General features: G+C 39.5%; 1 protein-coding gene across 3 annotated transcripts in view; it reads right to left on the reverse strand.

Moving 5' to 3' along the window:
- The window catches only part of Il1rap (interleukin 1 receptor accessory protein), a 157,267-nt gene that overhangs the window by 87,295 nt on the left and 49,431 nt on the right, over positions 1 to 20,541 (reverse strand). For all 3 annotated transcript variants that reach the window (XR_012910087.1, XM_075967651.1, XM_075967649.1), the window contains exon 2: positions 17,818 to 17,882. Coding sequence is in view for 2 of the 3 variants with exons in the window: in XM_075967651.1 (XP_075823766.1) it covers positions 17,818 to 17,881 (64 nt within the window). In the remaining variant the exon portion in view is untranslated. The remainder of the gene's footprint in view (positions 1 to 17,817; positions 17,883 to 20,541) is intronic.

A 20,541-nucleotide genomic window follows, 5' to 3' on the forward strand; every position in this document is an offset into this window, starting at 1 on the left:
ATTCACACGTGAAATATTTACTGAGCATTTGCTCAGAGAAAAGCCTCTATTCATAACTAAAGGTAGAGGGATTGACCCTGTCCCCAGAGGGCTTTCATTCTATAGATGATCGACCTTATGTAACAAATTAAGTCAATAGTTAAATACTAAGCAATCAATAACCAATTGCTGTTTGAATGGGTGCACTATGGAAATAGTGGCAGTCTGAAGCTCTACATAATGATATCACTAATTTTTGGCTTTTGGTGTTTAGTGGTATAGCAGATGTGTCTTGGGCAGTTAAGTATGAGAGGCAAAGCTTAAAGAAATAAATGTGAAGATGTGAAGAAATAGCTTATCCCGAGATGGACATGGTGTACAAGGATGTCTGAAAGATACCCAGGGAGTAGAATAAGAAGAATAAGGCTGGAGAGATGGACCCTTGGGTAAAGGTTCCATGCCTGGTGATCTTGAGTTGTTCTCTGAAATGTGTGTCCTCCACGGTGCACTATGGCATAGATACACACACACACACACACACACACACACACACACACACACACACCACACCATGATTAAAAAAACACAGTGAAACGTAAAGACATTGACAATCCAGAATGCCAGATAAGGATCTGAATACATAGTCTTAGGGACCAAAGGTACTGAAAATAAACTCTGAGACTAGTAAGAACACTATCTGGATTTTCATCTGTTGAAGTGCTTGATCTAAAATATTTTAAATAGATAACTAGCCGGTTTGTTGTATAGAGAATGGAGTACAAGGGAAAAGAATGAAGGCATCATGAAAGTATTGCAAAAAAGTCAGTCGAGTAACAATACGGTGGAGCTGATAGTAGGATGAGTCAAGGTGGGCAAAATGGACAGAGTCACATGAAAGAAATGGCAAACTGATGAAAAGAGGAAAGAAAGAGAAAGTGACTTTGTTCAGTGGCTCTTGTTTCTCCACCTATATCTCCTCACATGGCGGCTGGATGGGAGGTACTTCATGGTGCCTGAATGCGAACTTCGGAGGAAAACTTTCCCAGCTGGGTCCCTCCTTCCACCACCTGGGTTCTGGGTATTGAGGGCATGTGCCTTCACCCACAAAGCCATCTTTTTGGCATGGCTCAGAGGATCTTGAGCTTCAAACATTTCCATTTTATTTATCTGTTTAGTTGTTCATTTCAATCTCAGTGAGGTTGAGTCAGAAAGAGCTGAAAGGTTTTAAAAAGACATACAGATTCTCAGAGCTTAAAACAGTTTGCCCCAAACACCCAGCAAATCACTGAGACACTGGCACCTCTGCATCAGATATGTCATGCTTTTATTGCTCTACATTCTTAATGCAAAACAATAATAGTAATGGCGTTATCCATGAATCATAGCAATTAACAAAAGATTTCCATACAGAAAACAAGCACAGGGGAGTCCTGGTGATGTAGAATAAAGGAGCTGCATCTCTGTTGCTCATTTTGATTTCTGTGTTAATAGATGCCTCGGTCTTCTGCAATTATACTAAAATTGCAAGTGAAAAATGCGTCTGAACTGACTTGGAGTCCCCCAGGACAGAGGGAGTAGCAGAGAACACTGGGACCTGGTCTGCATCCAGCAACTGACTGGGAAGGCGCTGCTGGCTGCCCTTTGGCTCTTAGAACACTGATAACTTAAAAACACTGAGAACACAGGTCTTTTCTGGGCCGAGGTTTATCAAAAATGGAAATGAGGATGCCTGTAATCAAAGACCCTTTCAATGCAGAAGTCTCAATCAGAACCTCAGCACAAGGAACAGTTGGTACGTACTCATTTACCATCTACTGACTGTATGATGTCTAATTCCTGGATCATTCAACAGAGCATCTGTTGTCTTTTGTTGATAACAGAAAACTTTCAAACATATTATCTCTTGATATCTCTATAACAAGTCTGCTATGAAGGCATAACCACTATTGTCTTCATTTTTCTGATAATTATAAATGCCCATTTGGGTTTACATCCATGGGAACTGAAACCATGCTCATGTTCACAGCCACATTCATCCCTACATCCAAATTCAAAAATACCATACCAAAACATACATCAAAAAACCGCTTGTTTTTTGATGCAATGTAGTTTTTAATAAGGATCCCATTCTATAACCTGATACTAACCCACTATCTGAGGTTTTTAGAAGTCCTACAGCAATAACAACAGCAAAAGAAAAGTTGATATGGTGGCTCACGTTTAAAATCCAAACACTTGGGAAGCTACGACAGGAGGATTGTCATGACATTTAGACTGGATAACACAGTAAGTTTTAGGCCATCCTGTGATACTGTGAGAGACTGGGTCTCAAAGGAAGAAAAAACTGCATGCACAATACTAAAATCACCTTGCTGAAAAGCTTGGTAGTTATTCAAAGGTTAAAAATGAAGTATTTTTTGTGTCCAGCCTAGCAATTCTCTTTCTTGGTAAATAACCAAGAGAAATAAGAGTGCGTGTCTACATGGAAGCTTACACAAATGCTCATAACAACATTGTTCTTTATAGCCACAGAACAGAGACAACGTTCTTGTCTATCAATGACAAATGGATAAAAGGAAGAATATTATCTGCTAATAAAAGGTTGTGAAGCATGGAATTATTTCAGAGACCTTTCATTAAGTGAAAACATTGTGCTATGAACCTATCGCAAAAGTCACCTATATGACTTTTATGATTCCATTTATGAAAGGATCCTGAATACGCAAATCTATAGAGATATAAATTAGATTAAATTAGATTAGTTATTGATAAGGGTAGGGGGAAAGGGAGTAAGGAAGGTTTCTTACAGTGATAGGAAGTTCTAAAATTAGACTGTGGTGGAAACTGTAGGATTAACATGTCTGATTGTATTGTTTATAACACAGGGCACTTATGGGAAAAATTTTACATAATGTCCTTAGTAGACAAATGGTATGGAGTCCCACAGGTCAAAGAGCAATGGTCCTGGCCAGAGTATGATTCTATTTTTTTTATTGACTCTCTATGTGTCCATGGCTGAATCACTGAACCTCGACAAGCCTGTATTGCCTCTTCAGAATAATGCTGTATTTCACAATATTTTCCTAAGGATCAAGCATTTTTGAACTGAAAAATACTTAATTATGTTATTTACCACTTTGGTACCTAGTGAGTAGAAAATAATGTGAATATCTCTGGCCGATGGTAAAAAACAATATTACATATGTTCGTTGCAATGGAGAAAGAAATTCAGGAAGGCTGACAGATGAAGGAAAAACTAGTCATTTGTTTCACTCATACATAATCAATGTCTACAGAAATTGAAAATGTTGACAGTTGGCTGAGCAAATCCTGCAGTATGATTTTTGTCTACACAGTACAAAAACAACCAACCAAACAACCAACCAAACAAACAAAAACAAATCAAACCAGAAAACTGCCTGTAATCGAAAGGAAATGTTTACAAATCTAAATAAGTGAGGTAAGAATCTGAGTAGTTAGGAGACCAAGTACCCCAAATTAGAAATGTTGATGAACAAAAATGAGGACACACTGATCGCGACTTCTAAGCGTTTACTTAGTTAACATTTGATTTCATGAACTTACTACATACTTAACCAATAGCCACAGTTGTAGTACAGAAAAATAATAGGCACAGCTCTTGTTCCTGACAGATCATCTTGTTCGTCTACCAAGATAATCCCACGGAGACGGAATGATTTCTGGACTAGGAATTCTTAGCGGTGTAGCTTAGCGGGAGGAACTATGGTTAATGCTTTAACACCTGCCACCACTGCACCAGGTTGGCCATCCCGATTCAACCAGGCAGTTCTCACTCTTTCCTACTTCTGAAGACTAACTCCGTCTTTATTTTCAATGATAAGTACAATAGAAGTGTGATTGATTAGGGCAATAAGTAAAGTTCTGCTAAGGGAGAAAAGCAACAGCAATGTTGTGTCTCCTGAAGATAGCGCCAGCAGGTTCTGTAGCCACATGCATGCTAGCAGCACTGAGTAGACTCAGGGAGTTTAAAAAGAAGACAAAGGGAATGATTTCAAGGTTGTGGGGGAAGAAATGGGAGGAGGGGCTGAAAGAGTAATAAGGGGAGGAATCCAAATGGGTGATCACTTTCAAAATTGTGTAAAATTCTCAAAGAAGTAATTAAAATGTTAAACAAAAGAGATCATGAAGCTGGAAGGAAAAATAGTGTGGCCTATGGAGGTGCTGGAAGGGAGGAAGCAGGGGTTGAATTTGATCAAAACACATTATATATGTTTATGATATTCTCAAACAATCAATTTGAAATAGAAAATGGGGAGAAAGGGAGGGGGCATCCTAGCGAAGGTCTGTAATTTCATGCTTTGGCCTCTCTGCCTCTGTGGTGGGCTATATTAATGCGGCTGGGAAGACAGAAGGGGGATAATTTGAAGCATGGCTTTGCCCATTTCTACAGGATTAATTCTTTCAAAGAAGGCAATTTGAAAACGCTGACAACTTGATAGCTGGATCAAAAAAATCTGAAAAATTAACAATTGGAACAAAGCAGTGTTTCCCAACTCGAGGAAACAGCTGATAAAGTCTTACAGTCTTCTGCTTTACCATAACTGGTTCAAAGCTGGGAAACTGGGGGGGGGGGGGCAATCTGACTATCACAGCAGCAAATGTAAGTGTAGACTATTTCCTTACTGGCTCTCCAGCATAGCACCTTACTTTCTGAATGAATATTTTAGGTTTTCCATGTTACCAGTTTTAAGCATCCTAGGAAAACTCAGGTGTGAAGGTGCCTTTGTTTCCTTTCTTCCTGAAAGCTTCATGTCAAGGTTAAAGGGAGGAGTTCTGGAGTTCTGGTAACATCTTTGACACAAAGAACAAGGTGTCCTGCACACAGCCATCTCAGTCATCAGTCACGTTATCCTTGCGTATGGCTCATCATGACCTGAAGGCACTAGCTAGGACTGTACTCATTGATGTGTGGCAACTCAAGGACTTAGAAAAGAAACTCCTCACTGTTGTTTTCACTTTACCTTTTAAATTAACATTAAATATATTCTAGGTAGACAACTTATTATGTTCTTTTTTATTTCCATTCAATTTTTTTTCTTTTTAATCCTGAGTGGACTTTATATCTGTGGAATTGCGTTTTATTGCAAAAAGCTCCTTGCATTGTGATGTCATTAATCTTTCCACATATCTATATTTTCTTAATTTTCACTTGTCATACAGACCATAGCATTTTTAAGCATTTCTTGTTTGTGTGAATGAGAACTTTGCCCGCATGTATGTCTGCACCACATGTCTGTCTGGTATCCATAAAGACCAGAAGAGAGCAATGGGTTCAGAGAACTGGAGTTCCTAGAGCAGAGTGTGCTGCCATGTGTGTGTGCCGGGAATGGAAGCCAGGTCCCATGGAAGAGCAGCCAGTACTCTGAACTGCTGAGCCATCTCTCCAGCCCTAGTTTATAATAATTTGATGCCCCACTAATGATTTCCAAATCTTTACATTGTTAAAAATATTGAATGATTTTGTTTAACTTTGATGATATATTCATGAAAACATTTTTAAACCAATCCCAACTTCTTAAAAATATTTGATTCCAGTACAATTAGCAATTTATGTCTTCACATTCGAATTTTAATACAATTGAGTTTAGATTTGATATAAACGTTAAGGCAGAAATTTTATTTTGAATAAAATCATCAAATATCCAAATAAATCTTTTGTCACAGACTGAATGATACCCATGGCACTACTAAACACAGAGCTAGCTTCTTTTCTTTTTAGATTTTTGATTTGACTTCAGTTTGGGCCTCTGAAGTGTTCTTATCCACTCAAGAATTCATCATAAAACCAGTTTACTTTAAAATGTGGCACTTCTAAGCATTTTACGCTAAAAAAGTTAATTAAAGATCTTGTGTACTGTGGAAAACCCAAGTCTTCCCCAATCCATTTTCTATATAATATTAGCACAAATATTTAATTACTAGATGGATAAGACCAGGACACTGCTCAAATCATTCAGTATATTCTCACTGCATTGATGGAAATTGTCAGAACATCTATACAATTCTCTGGACCCTGGCTACTTCCTTTTCATCCCACACGTTTTACTCCCTAATTGCTGAAGCTCCAGTAACATTCCAGAGTGAGCCCATGCCTCAGGGAATCTCTTTGCACTTGCTGGCCCACTGCTATTCCTTACACATTGCATGCAGCAGATCTTTATCATCCTTCAACTCTTAATAGAAGAACCATATCATCTTAAGTAAATCCTTCTTTCCTGGTTACCACACAAGAAAAAGTATGACTGCTGCCAACTTTCCAACTAGATAATGCGCTATGGATGGCCACTGTGAGATTGTTATAAATTCCTTATTTCCTTCATTTTTTTTCAGTCTCAACCTATTCCCCAAACTGTAAGCACCCTAACCCCAGAGAAAATTCCTGCTCTCCTAACCAGTAGAAATAAGCAGAACTTCTGCACATAATCACACAGTGCGAATGAATGGACGGATGAGTAAATGAATCAATGGGTCAATGCAAAATGCCTTATTTGTTTTTCCACTTCCATTATGCACACCTTTGTGTAATGGGTGCCCTGAAAACACTTGAGGAACAGGTGTTTCGACAAAAAATTTTAGCCTCTCCAGAAGTAGGGAGGGAGGAACACCAAAGGGGAAGCGTTCTCAGATTGGGGTGCACAGATATTTAGTCTATTTCTATTAGTAACAAGACAATATAATAAACAAAACAAAGGAGAAACTCACATTGTGAAAAAAAAGTATTACATGTTTTAAATGAATAGATGGGCTACTGAGAGACTGGGTTCTTAGGACTCAAGAGGGTTTACACTTGACTTGATGCTGGGGTTTCACTTTGTGAAGCTTCCCAGCCTACCTGTGAAAAAATGGATGATCATCTCTCCAGCTCATGTGTGTGTGTGTGTGTGTGTGTGTGTGTGTGTGTGTGTGTGTGTGCACTTGCCAAGTCCAGGTGACAGTTATGCTAGCTGTTTTGTTGCAACACGTAAAAAAAAAAATGACAGTTTCTGAGAAGCATAAACCATTCCAATTCCATCAGAAATAACCTAGAACTTGGAGTGAAACCACAACGAAATTTCAAAATTCACACCCGATCACTGCCAAAGTCTGCAGAAAGAGACTGGCATTTTTAGAATGAAAAGAATTTTCTAGAACTATACACTTACTGGGAACTAAAAAAGAAAATGTTTCTGAGCTGCATACTAAACTCTGCTTATTGAGGCTCTACCGTCTTGGAGGAGGAACAGAGCCTCCATTGGTTGGGGAAAAAGGAAAAGCCCTGCACTGTGGGTAGCATCTTTGAGTTGGCCCTGGAGAGATCAAATGGCTAGCTAACCTGAGAGCACCCCTGTAGCATCCTGAAGCTAACAGCCCCACCTCTACACAAACCCATGGGGTTCATCCAGAGACACCACCCATGGATTCAACTGCAAGGGTCTTCTTGCTCACAACTTCTATCCTGTAGGAAATGTTCACAGACTTGAAAACATTATCTTCAATGTGAATGAAAACAAAAGAAAAATAAAAGAAGTATGCTGTCTATGTCTTAAGAAGAGGCAGGCAAAAAAAATGAAAGAGAATTTGCATCATAAACACACATCTATGCTTTCTGTTTTTTCATGGGTGGGGAATTACTTTCCAAATGTGTTTTTTAGGTTTTCAGTTATTGACAGGTTACCTTTGGTTGGCAGAGTTTAAAAATTAAATGCCTTCATTGAAAGAATCCAGTATTAGCAACACATTTAAATGCTGTGCTTCTCGAGCAGAAACACTGCCTTACTCCTCACTGGTTGTAGTGAACTTGAAACAATTAAATCATTTCACTGAACCTGGAGTACCTTATGGGTAAAGACAGAAGGAAACGTCCCTCTAGGCCAACCATGCCGATTAATATAACATTATATACATTGTACTTCATTTAATGTTATTTCCTTTATCTTTCTTTTTTTCAATCATACACACAAACACACATGCACACACACACACACCATAGAATTGTTACCCATTGAAAGAGATTTAAAGTCTTGTATATCTTTGCATGATCCCCTTTTCCTTCAATGATTAAACATTTCAGTATCCTATACTGTCTCACGGTTCTTGCTGATATCATCAGTTATTGCTGTGTTCTGGATGAGAAAAAGAACATTTTTAATAACATGATATTTAAAGCTATAAATGTAGGATAACGAAGCCTTTACTTTAATGAAGCAACTAAGAACAATAGTTTTGTCTTCTCTTTTCCCCGAAAGCCCCTTAGCATCTCAGTGACCTTATACATAATGAGAGGGAGGGATTCCTCCAACACTTCCATCTACTAATTATTCCATTGCCATTTCCAAGTTCTCAACATTCTCCAGACGAGGCTACATTCTCTGCCTAGACCCCAGTAGAAACTGAGTTCATACAGAAACTTCCTCAATACATTACCTCCAGGAAAGACTGCTGAGCATCAAGTACAAGCAGTAGCAGATTGCTTTGCTTCTAAAACATGAACATGCAAAAGATGATCCAGGGTCCTACACTGTCTCCAGCTGTCACCTCTTCCATCAAGTTTGCCAAGGCCATGCAAAGCTCTAGGGACTGTCAATCTCTGCTGTTTATCTCCTTCGGAGGGAAAGTGTTCCCAACTGACAGAGCCTTTCCACTGGAGATGAGGACAGCTCTCACAACGGGAGGGGTACACAGTGTCAGGGAACTATGTAACAGCTACCACATAAAGAGCTTTCTTTCATTTTTAACGCAAGAAGGAACAAGAATGTTTAAAGGGGGAAAAACTAGAAAGACTTAATTGTTCAAAAAGGAAACCCGTCAGGACAAAGCTTCTGATAAATGTGAAAAATGCAGTTAGATGGTTTTGTAATCTGAAAAATCATGAAGGTAGATTTACATCAAATCTACAAATATGTTAGTAAAAGACTATCCTTTTACCTCTATTTTTAATCTGCATTTTGATCTGTCTTGTACTTTTCCTTTTTCTTTTACCTCTTCATTCTCCTCCCTCCCTTTTCTTTCATCTACCTTTATCTTGAGTGAACAGTGAAAAATTCTGGAGAGGCACTTAAAATCAAACTATGGATGTCAAAATATCCAGCAGAAGAGAAATTCAATTTTCTCTGGGAGAGCAAATAAGTCAAGAGTCCAAAGAAAATTAGAAGAAATTAGAAGGGGCAAATGAATGTTTTCTCTTGGAATAAAAAGCAAAACTCGGTTCATTAATCAGCATTTGAACAGCCTGAATACCCAGAGAAAAACATACATGCATTTTAAACTAATCTGTTGGTGTGTCTGAGCCATAAGCAAGACTCTGGTGAACAATTAATGATTGCTTCTCCAAGTGAAATAGGAAAATTGAAACTACCAAGAATAATAGTCAAAAGTAGATGTAAGATGGTTGGGAATAATAATATGTATATTTGTGTTGCTTTAAAACACAGTAAAGTTTTGTTGTCCTTAAGTTGACTTGTATGCACATTGGAATCAAAGCACAACTATAACAAATTAATAAATGGTGATATTGATATATGAAAGTTACAAGTTACTAATGGGCACACTTGTGGCTTCTGTGTCCTCTGAAGTATATGCAATCTCCCTCTAGCCTCTCAAGCAGGAAGGCAAAGAAAGGCAATTCTGAACACTGGCTCCTGGGGGTTTGTACAGCAGATATTAGGATGTAATGGTTGTGGTTCCTTCAATTTTTTAATGCATCTATTTTCTATGTCTCTCAAACACAAAGTGCAAGAATCATGTTGTTGCTTTGGGTGTAAATCTGTTTTGTTCCCTGAAGAATTTGGTCAGCTAAAAGGAAAAGAAAAAATTTAAACCATAGGATAGAAATAGGCAGAAACAGGCCTGGCAGCGAGTTGCCACTAAAGCCAAGCCTGGGAACTTCCAAATGGATTGCAATGGGGGAGAAACCTAGACTGCAGAAAGGAGAGAGGGGATGGAAGTCATGGCAATTTAAAGGGCACAACCATTCTTATGAACCCAGCCTTCCCATTTACAACACAGGCACTTGTAACCTCCCTCCAAAAACTGGGGTTTCTTATAACTAACATGGCCATAGGAGGAAAGAATCAAGTCATTTTTCCAAACATAAAATTATCACTGGGGCACAGAAGCTCTTTATTCGCAGAGTAAGCGTCAAACCAATCAAGTAGGGCACTCAATTATCTTCTAAATCTACGTAATAGTCACCCATAGGAAGTAAATGGAATTTGAAAATAAGTAGCCGAGTGTTTCAACATACAAATGCAGCCCGGACATAAAGGAGTGGTGAGATCTGCTCTCAGGCAAACTTTAGAGATGTGGTGGAATTCTCTAACTCCAAATGACCTTTAGGACTAAGAATAAAACGGAATGATATTCTTCATGCATTCTCTAAATGTTTGAACAAAATTGCATAGAAACGAAGTGTTCAGTATGAGCAGCCGTGGGCAGCAGAGACAGGACTGAATGTCACAAGTACATTTGAATGCAGAGTGTTTGAAAATGCAACCTCGTGTAAAACGAGGCCTTTGAGTCTGGTAGCAAATTGAATTCCTGGGAAAAGTTGAAAGAATCATTGCAGGGAATTAAGAATATTATACGTCTGGTCAGTTTCTGGTGCCTGATGATTTTTATTACTTTTTTGCAACTTTAAAAAAATAAATTTATCAAAGTAATAATTTTTGTCTTAAATAGTAAAAAATATTTATTTATTAAATAACAGTAAAAGACATTGAAGAAAAAATTCAAGATATAAGAAAATGGAAATGACTCCTATGTTCATGGATCAATAGAATTAATATAGTAAAAATGGCCATCCTACAAAAGCAATCTACAGATTCAGTGCAATCCCCATCAAAATTCCAAAACAATTCTTCACAGATCTTGAAAGGAATTTGTTCAGCTTCATGTGGAAACACAAAAGACCCAGGTTAGCCAAATAATCCTGAGATTAAAGAACTGTGGAAGATATCAATATCCCCAACTTCAAAATGTACTGCAGAGCTGTAGTAATAAAATAATATGATATTAGTACAAATAAGTGAAATCTATCAGTCAATGGAATCAAACTGAAGACCTAGTCATAAATCCACACACCCACTGACAACTGCATTTTCATAAAGAAGCCAGAAACACACAGTGGGAAAAAGACAGCATCTTCAACAAATGATGCTGGTCAAACTTGTTATCTGCATGTACAAGAATGCACATAGATACATACTTATCACCTTGCCAAAAATATCAACTCCAAATGAATCAAATATCTCAACACAAAACCAGGTACAGTGAAGCTGAGCGAAAAGAAAGTAAGGAATATCCTTGAAATCTTTCACAAGAAAAGGGAAAGACTTTCTGAACAGAACACCAATAGTGCAAACACAAAGTTCCTCAATTAATAAATGGGACCTCATGAGACTGAAAAGCATCTGCCTGACAAAAGACATCATCATTCAGACAAAGATCAATTAAGCCTACAGAGTAGGAAAGATTTTTACCACCTGTACACCTGAGAGAGGGCTAGTATCCAAAAATATATAAACAACTCAAAAAAGCTAGATAGCAAAACAAAGAACAAACAAACAAACAAAAGCAAATAACCCAATTCCAAACTGGGGAACAGATCTAAACAGAGAATTCTCAAACGAGGAAACTCAAATGACTGAGAAACACTTAGGAAATGTTCAACATCCTTAACCATCAGGGAAATGCCAATCAAAGCTTCTTTGAGGTTCCATCTCTCACCTGTCAGAATGGCAAAGATCAAAAGTGACAGCTCGTGCTGCTGAGGAGGTGGAGTAAGGGAAACACTCATCTGTTGCTGGTGAGAGTACAAACTTGTAAAGCCAATGGAAATCTGATGAATGAATAATAAAAACCAGGAGACAAATTGGGGATCAACCTAAAGACCAGAAAAGCAAAGCAGACAGCCACTGACTCTTCATAGTCATAATTTTTAATGTAAAAATACTATATGTCCCTCCAGAAAGAAAACAGATTTTTTTAAAAAAAAATAGCTATTTGCAAATTTTGGAGAGCATATTTTTATTACATTTGCCTCCAGCTCTTCTCCGTAACTTCTCTCAGATCCATTCCATCTCCCTACCATGCCACAACTTCATGTTCTCTTTGGTTTTGGTTTGGTTTTACTACAGTTCACTGGCTCCAATTTATGCTGCCTATATGTTCATAGGTGTGGCGCAGCCATCCACTGTCTCGTGGTGACCTACCAGGAGTCTTGAAAAACTGACTCTCTGAGAGGAGTTGACTGAACAGAGTTCCTCAGTTAGAGGCTGCGACTCATGAAGCTCTTCCCTCTCCGTGTTAGAACGTTGACTGGCTTAATCTGGTGCAGGCAGTAGCTACAGTCGCTCTAAGTTCATAAAGACAGTGACCCTAAAATGTCCCAAAGACACTAAAACAAAGCTTTCAAAAGCACACACTTTGGTATCCAATATATCTTTTCAGTTCCGGTTGTTTATGACTTAAACTTTTCAGTCTCATGTAGCCCAAGCTAGCCTAAAGTCTCAACACTGCTGGGTAACCAAGGATGACCTTGAAATTCTAATCTCTTTGCCCTTACCTCAAGTGTTAGGATTACATGCATGATCCACCATGGTCATTTTATGCAGCACAAGGGATCAAATTCTGGGCTTCATGTTTGTGAGGTAAGTGCTGTACTCACTTAGCTGAATCTCCCATCTCCTCAGCATGGCTTTACACTCGCCTCATGGATGATTCACAGTACAGCGTTCCCAGTTGAGGCGTCTTCCCCATTACAATCATGAACACACACAGCTAGGGATCCCCACACAAGATAGGGTACTCCAATTTTCTGTCATGAATAGAAGACAGCCACAGAGCCCCTCCTTTTCTGTGGAGCCGGTGACTGTCCATAGCTGCTGAAGAGGGCACATCATTTTTCTTTAAAAGTTTAGCAGGGACTAGGTGGGAAAATGATGGGAAAAGAAAGGGGATGGCACAGAGTAACAGAGGGTGAATATAATCAGAATTTATCATTAATATGTATAAAACCATAAGACAATAAAGAAAAAATTCTCGGGCATTCTGAAAGGTTTGAGAGCTTCTCTGTGTCCTTGTGGCACCGTATCTATTGCTTAGGTTCTTTTTTTGAATCTTGGAAAATAGACTGTCAGTTTCTTTAAAGAAGTATCACCCCATTTTCACATTGGACTCAATCATATAAAAGTGGTCAAACGCATGATCTTCACAATTAAAGTCATGGTTAAAATTGTTATTAAAATCTAATTAATTAGATAAGAAATATATATCCTAGATATGCCCATGATACATAGTATTCTTCAATTTAAAACAAAGAAAGCGTGTAGAAGACATGGCTGGGCAGGTGGAGGCAGTGGTGTGTGGACCTGTCATTCTGAGCTTGCTCTTCAGATCCTGGGAGAGAACTTATGCAGAGATAGGTCCTCTGACCTTTATATACCTGCCCTCTGATGGATGTGTGTGTGCACGCACACACACACAGAGGGGGGAGGAGGAAAAGGAGAGAGTAATAATCTGGTTGGGATCTACTAATGCTTTGGTTAGTTGATTGACTTTGGTTTTAGTTTGTTCATTTATTTGCTTCAAAGCTTATTTATTTTAATTGCATGTATGAGTATTTTGCCTGCACCCATGTCTGTGAGTAACATGTGTGCACAGTGTCTGCAGAGAGCAGAAGAGGTGGGTCACAGTCCCTGGAACTGGAATTAGAGATTGTTGTGTGTCGCCATGTGATGCTAGGAACCAGGTCCTCTAGAGGAACAGCCAGTAATCTTAACCACTGAGCCATCTCTCTAGCTGGGTTTGTTCGTCTTAAAGGTAAGAAATAGCACAGGAAGTGATGATGTAAATTTTTTAACAGCGTCAAACAGCTCACAGAATAACTCTCAGAACGCGAACCCATGTCTCAATCACTAGGAAACCACAGGGTTTCCACTTACTTATTTCATATTGAGTACTTTATGCACTACAAATCATCAGACTGTAAATTTCAACAAAACTTAATAAAGGGAATGTGACTTCCATTTGCCATATTAACAAAAGATGATGGGGCTAGGGAGATGCCCTGTGGGGCGGGGTCAGAACACTTGCCAGAAAACAAGAAAATCTGATTTCAAATCTCTAGCGCCCACAGGCAAAGCCAGGCATAGCCATATCCCCTGGATCCTTGTATTCAGGGGTAGAGACAGGCAGATCTCCTCCCAAGAGCATCTTCATGAGCTACATGTTGCACATCAGTCAAGTTCTAGATTCTTTCATCAATTACAAGGCTATAGTTCCTCCTCCAAGGACATGGGTGCAAATCTAGCCCTGTATGTGAGCCATCATATCTGTGCTGACTTTGAAACAAAAAACGCACTTCCAAACACCTTGAGTGTGACCACGCATTTGGGGGAGATAATGCATTACCTATTTTTTTTAAATCGGACCTACATGAAAAATAATTTTGATGTGGTAAAATTTTCAAGTTCACCACCCTGGATGCTATTTTCAGTTTCTCTCCAAACCTGGCTTCAAAGGGTCCAACCAAATATCCCTTCCTACTCTGAGGCAGCTTTAGCAGTTCAGCTTTCTAGCATGCAGCTAACGGGAACAAACCAAAGAAGAGTGACAGGACAAAGGGACATTTTCCCTTGGAATTCCTGTAAGCGGGAGCTCCTTCCAGCCAATAGTGGGAATGCCGAGAGCTCTAACAAGCAAAGAGGGAAGGGCTGAGGTTGGAAATGAGAATCGCCGTGATTTTTCCACCTGAAAGAAAATGGTCTGGAGGGAAGGGTAAAGACTGCACAGAAACCAGCAGGCGGTTCTTCAGTCGTGAGCGAGGGACTCCCTCACAATGGCGTCCCGCTACCCTTGGCATCACAGCCTTCTCTCCGCATCGTTTATATTCTAGTCGAGCCCAAGCGAGGTGTATTTAATAAAAACAACAGGAGCCTTAGGAACTGAAGCGTGAGTGGAGACTGCAGTTATGCTGAACACTAGCTGTGGGCCCTTAATTTATTTAGCCACATGGGACTTGAGTTTCTATTGGAAGAGACGGAGCTACAACAGTTGTGATCTGGTGTGAGAGCCAAGTGATCTTGAGTGTGTAAAGTGTAAATTGGTCTTAATGAAAAGGAGTTACATGACTTCTAAGATGACCACGTTTAATTATATTGTCACTAATGTAATTATCCAAGCCTTAATTACGCTTGTTTTTATTGTTGTTGTTGTTGTTACTATTATTATTAGGATGAAAATGCTTCTTCCTCAGTTTTTGAAGATATGAAGAAAACAGAGTTCACCTACCAGAAGATCATATTCTGAAATCAGGATTTTTCTGCCTTGAAGGCCAGTTCACTGTGCAGGAACCTCATTGTGGGACAGTGAATTTGGGGTCCAGAGTGCCAAACCCCTGACTTGTGTCCTGGGAATCTAGAGTACTCTAGAGTACTCAGGATATTTCTGCTTTGTTGCTTACGTTAGAGTGTGCGTCCAATAAGAGGAGAAACTGGAGCACAGAGAGCCTCATGGAAGACCAATCAGTGTGCCCACATCTCCATCCCTGTCTACGGTGATGCCTTCATGTAAAGACATTGACTGATCCCTCAAGGTCGCCATGATCCCTTTTATCCCCAGAGCCAGTTGCCCCTTTCATTTTTGTCAACAACGCTTCCTTTTTGTTCCTGTCCCTCCAATGAGGAAGTGCGGCACAGACACAGACACAATACACCTCTTCATAAGGAAGGCATGAGTGTGTGCCAGATGGGCCGAGGGGATTACAACATGTTTCCTCTCCCATGGTGACTCAATGGGGCTGGTATGAGAACACATCTTATTCAAGCGGGCAGCTTCCCCTGACAGAATTATGAGTCACAGTTCCTGGGGAGAAAGTGCACTTACCAACATTTGGGGGAAGGGGATCTTCGGGTGAACACAAAAAGGTCGCTCAGAAAAGCAGCTCCGCCAGGATAACCGGGCAGGCAGCTGACCTCACAAGCTTCTGGAAGCTTTGATCTCTCCACAGCAGTAGCAATGGTCACCGCTCAATTGGACTTCCAGGTGTGGCACTTGACACTCTAATGGGAATCATTAGTGTGGCTTCAAAGAGTGCCAACAGGAAACTGTCCAGTTTGAGAAGAGGGGTTTCCAAGAGTTTAGAAACAAACAAATGAAATGAATAAATCTATGCCTTCAAGTACCTTAAAATAAAGAGAGGGGTGATCACAGAGAAAAAGAGAAAGAAGAAAGGGAAGGGGGAGAGGGAAGAAGGTTGGAAAGAAAAAAATGACAGGGGAGGAGGGGATAAGAAGAGGTTCAAAGGCAAATGACAGAAAAGTGGTACAATGAAGTGCACTGATGGGGTATTAGCAGATGATGGGAGATGCCAAAGCAACGCTAATGGGATGCAGGAGAGTGATCGGCAGGGCCATTTTAACTTCAAACGGTCAAGGAAAGCCTCGGTGAGAAGATAACAGTCAGACTACGTCAAATGAAAATAAATTATAGGCTGGGTTTTTCATCATCATATTTAAGAATCACTACACCACGTTCCTTCCAATCAAACAGATACGCAATAGATGCTGGCATATGCGTGTGGCTCAGCTGTATGCTAGCACATCCCAGTTGAATCCTAGGCCTGGTTAAAACACAGCCTTTCCTCTGTGAAGTCCCACAGGGCCCACAGGTTTAGATATGATCTGTTCGTTCAGCTGTACTCTGTCCTAGTTACACCCTGTCTTTAGAGTTATTTTTGGTTTCTAATACAATGCTCTAAGTGGCATAGAAAAACTGAAATACACCCAGCAACGATGATCAGGTTGGTAGGAGGGCTGAAAGTCATGCCAAGTGAAGAGTCGAAGGCACATATTGCAGAACACTGGGGTCATGGTTACATAATGCTGATTTAACACTTCCAAAGGGTTCTCAAAGAGAATAGCCATTAAAGCAATGATAGTCAAAGCGCAGCCCATGGTGTTCATAGGAATTATACATAGGGATCTTTATTAAAATTAGGATCCCTGGGGTACCTGTGTAAAAACCAAAGAACCTGTGCTTTTAGGTATTTTCTTTTTCAATCATGAGGTTAAATCAAAGAAATATATGAAAATGACAGACTATTTCAGTCCTATGTGCAAGATTTTTTTATAAAAATTTGATGAATCAAAAAAATAAAACAGTCTGCAATTATATGTTCACTGGGTAGAGCAAACCTGGGTGACAATGAGAAGCAATTTAGAGATGAGAGGAGGTATCAAAAGATGGGCTTTGGGATACCCAGCCTCATACCTCTGCTTTACGTGGGATCCAGGACCATGGTTACTAACTTTGGTTACTCAAACTCCCTAAAGATCTTGGTTGTATCCTCTTGCAAAGTCATATCCCAAGAAAGAAAGAACCTACCAGCAAATCCTTTGTTGCCTATGCAGTTTAGATGCAGTTTGACTGAAACCATCGGTTTGTTTTGTTTTTTAGCATCCCACAGGACTGCTGACAAATGAGTCTTTTTTTGTGCAAGTATAAGTTTGGGAAATAGGTCGTGCTAGATTCCTGCTATTTCCTCCATAGCATTTAAGGTAAGAAGAAGGAGAAATATCCTGGAGGTTATGGAGTTGAGATCTCCCCTGTGTTTATACAAATCAGCTCTTTTCCTAAGTGTTCTAGTCCCCCTCATCCCCAAATTCCATTGCTCTTGCAGATAATTGACGCTGTGCAAGTACAGAAGACCACAGAACAAAACCAACATTGTGTTCTTTTAAGTTCCCCATGAGAAAGACAGGACGCGTGATCCTAGATGTTATCTTAATTTCAATTATCAACCAAGCGCCACACACTCACCTGAGGCATGACTCTGCAGGATCCCATAGAAGGACAGACTCAACAAACACCATAGTAGTCCCATCCTGTCAACATAAAAAGAAAGGTAAGGGAGGGTAGTTCTTCCCCGGAGAGTCTTAATAATCACTGGCAATTCATGCTAACTAGAGGTCCAGAACAATCCTACGGGTTTCACAATACTATCAAGTTGTATTGTCAGAACCAACAATGAAATTGGTAAGTTTTGTTTCACATTGTCCTTTGCCTTTGAATCCCCAAATTACATATCGATAAACTCAAACAAGTTTAAATAACATAACTGGAATCCCTTGACTAGAAAGAGGATCAGGCACCATTACAATCCAGCTGTGAGGCTCCTGAACTCTCTGCTAATCCAGGAACTATAACTGGTACATTAAAAAAAAAAAAGTTCATCTAGATTCTTTGACCTGGACTCACACTTCTGGCAGATGAATTTGACCCTCTTACCCTTCTTTAAGTTCCCTTCCCTAGTCTCAGCAGGAAATATGTTATGATCAGGTACTTTTCTATCTTAGTGACGAATTAAAAATCTAGAGGGCCTGAATTCAGACAGAGTCTGCAGTCAGTTACATAGAATTCCATTCATATCATTGGGAAATATGGAAAGCTCCTGCCCTTCTTATGCACAGAAAAGACAAATGATAGGGCAGTAATCTCTATGATCTTTAGCTTTCTAATGATAACCAACAGGAACGGTCTACTAGCAAGATCCTGCTCCCATATATGGTTGTGTGGTCTTTAATGTAAAAGATTTAACAATTCTGTAAAGTACATCTTTTTCTAGTCCTCTGGTCCTGCCTGACCAATGGGGAACTGTCTGCAGGGTTATAAATACAGAAATATGGAATGACTCAGACATTCCAGGCTCATGACTTCTGCCTTCTGGTTGATGAAAGCACCCATGCAAACATGCTTGGAGACATCTGGGAACTTGTCTACATCACACTTCTAGAAAACAACGGAGATCAGATTTTTTTTTATTTTATTTTTAAACTCTCATCAAGTGAGGGAACCACATACCTAAAATGGCCAAAAACGAATACTTGACAGTATGACATAAACCATCAAAATGGGCCACATTTAAGCCTACTCCATGGAAATAAAGGGTATGAATTGAAATCACCCGAACACCATCGGCTGTGTTATACAACCTAGCACAAAATGCAAATTACTACCACCAACATTTATTATAGCAACAGACAGCCAAAAATCTCCACTTCCGTCTTTAGGCTACCTATATAATCATCACAGGCGAGTTTCTCACAAGAGGTATCCCATGAAAACATTTTATCTCAAATATCAATTGCCATTTTCTTTCTGAACAACTGCTCTCCAAGCCTCACAACATAATCTTAAAATTTAGCTGTATCCATCCATCACTCATTCCTTCAAAAAAGTACTTTGAAGGCTGGAGAGTGAGCATGGTGGTATAGCACTTCCATAACATATTCAATAACCAGGGCTTGAGCCACAATACCATCTTCCTCCTAAAAGTATTACAAAAATTTTAATAATAAGTTACAATAATCCAATTGCAGTGTATTTTAGTATGCATAATGCAGGGCCTTTTCTGAGACTGCTTTTCTGCTGTTAATAAACCCATGAAGACCAACTCAATGTCTTCAACTATGTGTAAAATATACACATGCAGACAGACTAGAAATATGACTTATCAGACAGCGGGTATAGTAGTAAGTAGAGTCTTATGGGAACTTAAAATATGTACAAAAAGAATAAACTGCAGTACAAAGTCAATAAAAGATGAAAGAAAGGAACCAATCAATATCATTAAATATGAGCAAAGAAAAGATTTCTCCAGCCAAAGACTGGGAAGACTGAACTCTGTGAAGACTCTTTCACAGTAAGCAAGAACTGGGTGGTTATTGGGAATCGAGGCAGAAGGGAAAATATGGGGAAATGGGGCTCTTGGAGAATAACATTTACAGATAAAGAAAATATGAGACCCAAGTATAAAATAGTCTGATAATAATTCTGTTTGGCTCAAGAACAGGGTACTAGAAAAGAACTATAGATGATTGTTGGAAATCTGAAAGGGCCGGGAATAGAAAATGCCAACGCTGTGAAGGGCAGGCTAAAGACATGTGATTTAACTTAGGCAGCAAACAAGCGAACTGGTGTCTTCTGAGTGGAGAAGTGCTACAGGGACAGAGTAGTGATCAGCTTATGCCTTAGGGAAGTCACTCTGCCACACACGGAGGGGAAGAATAATTTGGCCACTAAATTCTGTCTTGGAGTCATATTGGATCCTGAGTTCATCACACAGTAATTGCTCTCCTGCTAGGTTTTTTTTTTTGTCATTGACACACTTGCTCAGCATGCCACCTATGTCCTCACCCAAGTCATTAATAAAAGTAATTAATAATTCTGCATCAATCCTTGTCAGCGTGAGCAGGAAGATTTTGCACTGCTGATTCGGAGCACAGCAGTTTCAGCCCCACTGCTCAGTTCTGTTAAAGTATTCTGACCTTCCTTATTGCTTTTGGTTATTTAACACACACACACACACAAACTCACACACACACAAACTCACACACACACACACACCTCTTTGGATTTTACCAATTCCCTGTTTGTAAGTTGCTGGATATGTAGAGCAACACGGAGAAGACATTCTAATTAGTGTGATTGAGGACCTTAATTGATATTCCCAAGAGTGACTAGATTATGCAGGATGGAGCAGAG

This window comes from Microtus pennsylvanicus, chromosome 1 (assembly GCF_037038515.1).
Source record: "Microtus pennsylvanicus isolate mMicPen1 chromosome 1, mMicPen1.hap1, whole genome shotgun sequence".
Lineage (NCBI taxonomy): Eukaryota > Metazoa > Chordata > Mammalia > Rodentia > Cricetidae > Microtus > Microtus pennsylvanicus.